Source organism: Salvelinus sp. IW2-2015, linkage group LG15 (genome assembly GCF_002910315.2).
Source record: "Salvelinus sp. IW2-2015 linkage group LG15, ASM291031v2, whole genome shotgun sequence".
In the NCBI taxonomy this organism is placed as follows: Eukaryota; Metazoa; Chordata; class Actinopteri; order Salmoniformes; family Salmonidae; genus Salvelinus; species Salvelinus sp. IW2-2015.
The window spans coordinates 11,694,231-11,702,582 of NC_036855.1; the positions used below are offsets into that span (position 1 = coordinate 11,694,231).

Genomic DNA, 8,352 nt, shown 5'->3' on the forward strand with positions numbered 1-8,352 from the left:
TCTTTTGACACTGTGTTAACAACCCTCCAGGCGAGCTTCAATGCCATACAACTCTCCTTCCGTGGCCTCCAATTGCTCTTAAATACAAGTAAAACTAAATGCATGCTCTTCAACCGATCGCTGCCTGCACCTGCCCGCCTGTCCAACATCACTACTCTGGACGGCTCTGACTTAGAATATGTGGACAACTACAAATACCTAGGTGTCTGGTTAGACTGTAAACTCTCCTTCCAGACTCACATCAAAACATCCCAATCCAAAGTTAAATCTAGAAATTGGCTTCCTATTCCCGCAACAAAGCATCCTTCACTCATGCTGCCAAACATACCCTTGTAAAACTGACCATCCTACAATCCTCGACTTCGGTGATGTCATTTACAAAATAGCCTCCAAAACCCTACTCAATAAATTGGATGCAGTCTATCACAGTGCCATCCGTTTTGTCACCAAAGCCCCATATACTACCCACCACTGCGACCTGTACACTCTCTCGTTGCTGGCCCTCGCTTCATACTCGTCGCCAAACCCACTGGTTCCAGGTCATCTACAAGACCCTGCTAGGTAAAGTCCCCCGTATCTCAGCTCGCTGGTCACCATAGCAACACCTACCTGTAGCACGCGCTCCAGCAGGTTTATCTCTCTGGTCACCCCCAAAACCAATTCTTCCTTTGGCCGCCTCTCCTTCAGTTCTCTGCTGCCAATGACTGGAACGAACTACAAAATCTCTGAAACTGGAAACACTTATCTCCCTCACTAGCTTTAAGCACCAGCTGTCAGAGCAGCTCATAGATTACTGCACCTGTACATAGCCCATCTATAATTTAGCCCAAAACACTACCTCTTTACCTACTGTATTTATTTATTTATTTTGCTCCTTTGCACCCCATTATTTCTGTCTCTACTTTGCGCTTTCTTCCACTGCAAACCAACCATTCCAGTGTTTTTAGTTTTTATTTTACTTGCTGTGTTGTATTTACTTCGCCACCATGGCCTTTTTATATTTTTATTTATTTATACATATATTTGTTTGCCTTCACCTCCCTTATCTCACCTCACTTGCTCACATTGTATATAGACTTATTTTTTTTCACTGTATCATTGACTATATGTTTGTTTTACTCCATGTGTAACTATGTGTTGTTGTATGTGTCGAACTGCTTTGCTTTATCTTGGCCAGGTCGCAATTGTAAATGAGAACGTGTTCTCAATTTGCCTACCTGGTTAAATAAAGGTTAAATAAATAAAAAATAAAAATAAATAAAAATGACCTTTGATCACATGGTTGTTGTTCATGCAGTCAACATGTAAACATACGTCTAACAATGTTTATCCCCATAATGCAACACACTTTGAAATGCTGGTCACCGACTTGAAAAAAGTGATCCGCTCAAATGCGCCGAGAGAGAGAGAGAGAAGAAGACAGTGAAAGGGGGGACTAGGGTTGCAAAGATACTTGTAATATACCAAATTACTGGAATCTATAGCAATCTATGGCAACTTTGGTAATTTATACCTTAATAACTTGTATGTCTGTGTCCATATTGTCCATGAGTGTTTAATGGATAGACCATATGGTTGTTAATGGGATCGGGGTGTGAACTAAGGTGTTGATGGAAAGGCTTTGTTAACTAGTCCTACAGGCAGAAATGAGCAGTTTGGGAATATAGCTATAGGATTACTAGTAAGGATGCACTGATATGACATTTTTGGTCGATGCCGTTATCTGCGTTTTTCCTTGCCAAAAAAATGATACCGATAACCGATATTTAAAAATGTTGCGGCCTTTTTAAGCATTCTAGTACAGTTAAATAGTTAACACACACATGGACACAGAGGTCTAAGGCACTGCATCTCAGTGCAAGAGGCGTGCGTCACTACAGTCCCTCGTTCGAATCCAGGCTTTATCACATTAGGCCGGTGATTGGGAGTCCCATAGGGCGGCGCACAATTGGCCCAGCGCTGTCCGGGTATGGCTGGGGTAGGCCGTCATTGTAAATAAGAATTTGTTCTTAACTGATTTGCCTAGTTAAATAAAGGTTACACACACACACACACACTGACCTAAAAGTTATTTTGTTGGCATTTAGGCATGTCCCCATTACCAGTAAAACATAATCAAGACCCATTTCTTTCACTTACTTGCTGTGCTGTTTCGTTGTTCATTTGTTCAGTCGTTTCATTCTCAACCAGGATTTTATCATACACGTCAAGCAGTGAAGTTTCAGCTCTGTCTGTCCGTGGCCTCTCCTCCTCGGTGCACACTGTCAATGTGTCCGTTTCCATCTTGTCCAGCTGTGTATGTAACATTTCACGTAAACCCTGTTTCTTGTCTGCATCGAAGTAACGGTCCTTGTACCTAGCATCGAGCATGGCGGCGACACAGTAGAGGCTCTGAGAGAATGCCACCGAATCACTTGTTCACAGCCTCGAGTACTTTTGTAAGTTTTATCCCCACGGTCTGTCTGCAGTTTTGTTGAGCAGGTGTTTCAATGCCATGACAGGGTATCACGTCTGCTGCAGACGCAGTTGATGAGCTTATTTCTAAGGTCAGTTGTTCTAACGGCGCTAGGAGTGTGTTCATATTTCCAAGTTTCAAACATGTTCTCAAATGCCATTGAAATGGCAGCAGCGGTATGAGAATCAGCACATTCTTGAGCATGCAATACGGCTTTCCTCAGTACAAAATCCTCGTCGACCCACTGTGCTGTCAGACTCAGCATACTCATGGGGCTGACATCGCTGGTCCAAATGTCCGTTGTGAAGCTAATAGCAGTGACGCCCAAAGCAAGTAGCTCATATATGTACATTTCAACAATACTGTATAACTCCATTGGGGCAACATCTGAAAAATAGTGTGTACCGGGGCTCGACCAGTCGGTGAAAGCCAACATTATCCACGACAGAGGATGGTTGATTGTCAAGGGCAATGAATTCCATTATCTTGGCAATAATGGATTTCACCTTTGAGTTGTCTCGCTGAAATGTTCTTACTCTTTCAAATGACTGCTCGACTTGAACTTGTTTAGTTGTTGGAAGTGTGCGCTTAGTATTTTTCTGTTTTTGTTCTGTGTAGCTCTGTATTCTTCGTGGCGTCATTACATCATCTACTTACATTATATTAGGTATGCATGTCAGCTTTGACATCGGTTTTGCACATTGGCGTTAAACTAGACATTGGGCTGATGCTGATTTTGGCATTTTTAGCTAATATTGTCTGATTTCGATATGCTCACTGATATATCATGCATCCCTAATTACTAGACTGAGATTTCTGTGCATAGGATGACCAGATTAAATGAATGTAATGACCTTCACTTCAATACCTTCAGAGAGTATTTTTCCCCAACACAAAACAGAAATAGGGTGCACACTGGAGGACAACAATGTTTATCTTAGCGTTCGAAGTGATACCTACAGAATCACCACTATAGTTATACTGCACGGCTTTGTGTTATGTTGATAATAAACATCATAGAAGAAGTGGCATCATTCCTTTAGATTTAATATCTCCGATCCTCTTTCTTTCTCTCTCTCTCTCTCTCACTCTCGCAATCTTCCTCTCTCACATTTCCACCACACCTCAGGTGAAGTGAAATGGTAGGTGAGGGTTAATTAAGGTTGTTATAACAGAAAAAACCTTGACGTTAAGTTTAGGCATTCATTCTGACTGGTTGTCAGGGTTAAGGTTTTGGATAAGGTTAAAACAGGAAAAAAATTTAACAAGTGCCTAGCACTGAGTTAAATAAAGGTTAATATATATATATATTTTAAAGCACTAGGATTGAACCCGCAATCCTCAGAGCCGAAGCGCACAGTTTAACACAATGCCCTAGTAAGCTGGGAGCCTACTAGCTGGTAATACGTGCTCACGTTGCCCCTAGTGGATGGTATTGAAGGCATCTCCTGACGTCCTGTGGACCTGGACAAATGTCGAATACTGAAGTCTATCTGGTGTGATCTCGCTGCAAATAGCCCACCTCTGACCCATGATCCATCCTCCTTCTGCCCTGGACTAAACTCAGTGACCTATACCATCTATGGGAGGGTTAGCCTGGGTAATACTGGCTTCAGCAGCATAATCTGATCAGCAATACAAAGCACAAGACTCAGTCTATCTCACTGAACACACACACACACAAACAAACACATAGGAATAAATCGTATGAGGTGTACAAAATTGGATTGCATTGCAGTAGATTGTCATTGTGTGTGTGTGTGTGTGTGTGTGTGTGTGTGTGTGTGTGTGTGTGTGTGTGTGTGTGTGTGTGTGTGTGTGTGTGTGTGTGTGTGTGTGTGTGTGTGTGTGTGTGTGTGTGTGTGTGTGTTGGTATGCATTTGTGCATGTAGCCTAAACACATATATACACATATATATATTATTAATTTAAGTGTGTTTGGCCATGTTTATTAGGCCTATGCATGTATTCCCATATCTGTGAGAATGTATGTTATGTGATCATGTGCACTTGCATGGAGGCATCATTGTGTTTATTATAATGAAGGTATGTTTTGGGGGGTTCACTGTGTTTGTGTGTGTGGAGGTGGGAGTGTACAGTAAAGTGCAGGTGCAATGCAAAGGTGCACGTGGTTCCTGAAGCCCCCTGACCAAACACAGGCCGAATCAAACTGAAAAAACGAATCCATCTGCACCAATATGATTCTAGAATGTGAATTGATTTGAGGTAAGGTAAAGAGATGCAAAAAAGATGCAGAAAATAAACCAAACATTATTTAATTTGAATGGACAATGTTTGTTAATTAAAGAAGTAGGCTGTTTGATTATTAGAATGATTGAAAAACAAATTTCAGTGATTAGAGAACTTGTATAAACCAATTATTAGTGATAGCCTGGTCAACAAGATCAAAACGGGCTTGAAGTTATTTAATTGGCAGTAAAAAAGAAATCAGGAGAAGGTTCACTTGGGAAACTAAATGCTCGGACCCCAAACATTAAAATCTAAGAATGAGTTCATGGAATCAAATCAGGGAAATAAAAATAACAGCTATTAACAAGAGCACATAAAAAACATTTGACTTGAGCGCGTTCTTATTTTTTTAAAATGTTTTAGGGCAGTTCAGGTTGGGCTTTAGGCCAGATGTGTCAAACTCATTCCACAGAGGGCCGAGTGTCTGCGGGTTTTCGCTTCACCCTTGCACTTGATTGATGCATTAAGGTCACTAATTAGTACGGAACTCCCCTAACCTGGTTGTCTAGGTCTTAATTGAAAGAAAAAAACAAAAACCCGCACACACTTGGTTCATGTGGAATGAGTTTGACACCCCTGTATATGCTAATTGTTTCAGAGGGTTTCCAACATGCTTGACCTTGAATAACGTATATTTAGCCTAACAGTAGGCCTATAAGAGCCGCGACAATGAGATTTTTTTGATAACCAACTTCTCTATGTTTCACCAAACAACGTTTTCTTTCTCCCTTGTTTGGTTGTGATTATTAGTCTAGCATATGCTACATCATCGTCCGTCAGTCAGTCGGGATAGGAATTTTGGCAATTGCTAAATGATAATTAAACAAGACATATTGTGGGGCCCTCTATTTTTTTATAACCTCGTGGATGGGAGTGCATTTCTCTGTGAGCAGCATAGACTCCACAGGCCGCAAAGGTTGGGAGAGGGGCCGCCCGCGCACACTGATTTAATCATATCCGACAAAACCCTTTGGGGCGTGCAGAGAGAGAGAGGAAGACTGGGAGGGAGAGAGAGCCTCTTTTACCCACCACGGCTATAAAGTAAAAGGTTAATGCAAGGAAGCGCTTGACTTTCAAAGCCAAATACCATTAGCTAGCAAGGGACACCATAATAGTCACGAAAAAAAAGAGAAAAATACTGTTAATATCACAAAAGTGTTGTGGCCTAAATTAATTATGTTAAATAGGCTAAATATTGACTAGAATATCTAGAACTTCAACAATTGGCAAAAATGAACAGGGGAATAATGTAATAATAATAATAATTATAATAATAATTTGAATGCTATTATTACAACAGCAATTTCTGTATGCACCATCCCATGTTATCTATTTAATGATGACAAACTCAAATTAAGCTACCCGTTGATAATCAATGATTACCGTTAAATTGCCTATAATTCAGAAGTCTACAGTTTAGTTCAACCTCACTTCATTATTAACATAATGATGTTTTATTATAATTTGCGATTATAGGTATACAACGTAGAATTAGTATGTTGCCTGAACAACAGAGGCAATAGCCTACCTCCCAGTGAGGCTATCACCTGTCTTTCATTAAAAAAACTGATTATAGGCTACTTTTATGTAATGATAATAATTCCTGTAGGCTTAGTTTCTTCATGGGTTATATTTTTAGTGATTGTATTTATTTTACAATTAATAAGTTATAGGCTATAGTGATCATCTTAATAACACTACCTATGTAATTTGCCCACAATTAGTAATCATAGATACGTTAATTTGTTCAATTATTGGGCAGAACTGCATTGCCACTGTTTTGCCATTCTGGCATAATTTGTAGGAGATGTAAAACAGGCCTACTATTCAGGATTAGCCTTTGATCTAATGCACATGATTGGGACCGGGAGAAAGAGGGAGAGCTGTGGAGTGAACTTCCGTCTGGAAGACGGGGGTCAGTTCTTTATCGCTCACTCTCTCTGGTGTATGTGTGCGCGTGTGTGTATGTGTTGGACCTGGGGGGCACTGCATTTCGATGCTTTCGGCGCGGTGCGGCGCTTGACTGACGGAAATGGGTTAGTAGAGCGCATAACACGTTGGAACACAGAACCTCCGCGCTTGGCCCTAGCACCATGGAGGTCTGGTACACACAGCCTATACCTGCTGCTCTCTGAGAAAATAGTTGTTTCTTTAAATCATCACTGGCAATAGTTAATGGCAATGGCAAGAGAGGTCTTCACGCGCGCCCATTTGTTTGTAGTGAGTAGAAGTTCCTCCAAACTAGTGGAGTGTGGAGTTAACTCAAACACTGTAACTCACTTAATTAATGCAAGGTGTTTGATGGACCACACACACACACACGAAGATCCGAACAGGCTACAATAATGACAATAAATGGCCATGTTATCCTCACACTTGGGCCAATAGTCTGACTGAGGCTGTATGAGCAAGTTAGGCTGAAAAAACGTCCCGAGTAAGTTTACACAGCCCACACACAACATAACTACAGTCCCGAATGGATGTGTGGAATACCAGTGTGATGTGAGTGAGTGGATGTGAGGGATATAGCGGCCGGGCGCCACGCGCGCTCCATGGCCAGCTATTTAAATGAGCTGTCAAAAGCAGTTGGATTCTCCTTACCTCGCATAGTGGTTGTGGTGCGATTCGCTTCCGAATGCAGCAGTCATGAAGAAACAAACATAAAGACTTAAAAAAGCAATATCCTCGGGCAAAAAAACAATGTTAATATTCGGCGTCGTCCACGTTCATTCAAGGAGTGTTTTTTATGTGCAAAAGCATTCCAGTCCAGAACGGGCTCGAGCTTGGTGACGCACTGGGCAGAGCGCGGGCGGTGGAGTCTGGAGCCGTAGTCGGACGGTTTGAGTCGTGCGCGCAGCGAGCATGCGAGTTTTCACATGACATCTGCGTCTGCACATCAACCCGAGGTTTTCACTGTTTCCCCCCGGCGGAGGGGAGAGCGCTAGAGGCTTACAGGAGCAGGGATTGGACTAGCACTTTCTGCTCCTCCCACTCTCGAACGTCCCCAATGAGTGTGATTGTAGTAGCCCATACGAGACAGTATCCGTCTGCGCGTGGGGGCACTGTCATCTGTAACGCACATACATAACAGTGAGGATAAGATATATCATCCTCCCAAATAAATTGTGTTTACAAACAGTTAGTTTGCCTACAATAACACATAACCTAACTATCTAACGGCCATATGTAGAACCTACTGAATTGTAGTCAAAAGATGGAGCGTTTGGGTTAAGTCTGTCTACATGAATACGTTTTCTTTAGAGTTAACTATGGAATGCGGGGGAAATCACACGTCTCTAAGTTCACAGACAGTTTGTAGTCAAAGCAATAGTTTACAGAAATGCTTTTTGAATTTATAGGCCTATACATATCTTACAATCAGGTATAATAGCCTAGGCCACACCAGTTAGATGAGCAAATCTCGAAATCTTTCAGAATGGGGATTTGATAAATGGTTGTATCTAAATAGTTTATTGATACACAGTTCAACACTCTCTGGTAAATATTTAAAATATTTCTTGGATGTTAAACACTGTAATGGCTGTGAATTAAATAGTAGAACAGAACCATGGAAAAATATATATTTAAATAGGCTATTCAATTGGTAATCAGTAACATTTTGCTGTTCAAATGCTTATTTAAGTGTC

At 41.3% G+C, this 8,352-nt stretch overlaps 1 protein-coding gene across 1 annotated transcript in view; it reads right to left on the bottom strand.

Moving 5' to 3' along the window:
- LOC111973976 (nuclear receptor ROR-beta-like) overlaps positions 1 to 7,593 on the bottom strand; it is a 48,230-nt gene extending 40,637 nt beyond the window's left edge. The window contains exon 1 of the mRNA XM_070446869.1: positions 7,307 to 7,593. Coding sequence (XP_070302970.1) covers positions 7,307 to 7,313 — 7 coding nt within the window. The 5' untranslated portion in view covers positions 7,314 to 7,593. The remainder of the gene's footprint in view (positions 1 to 7,306) is intronic.
- Between the last annotated feature and the right edge of the window lie 759 nt (positions 7,594 to 8,352).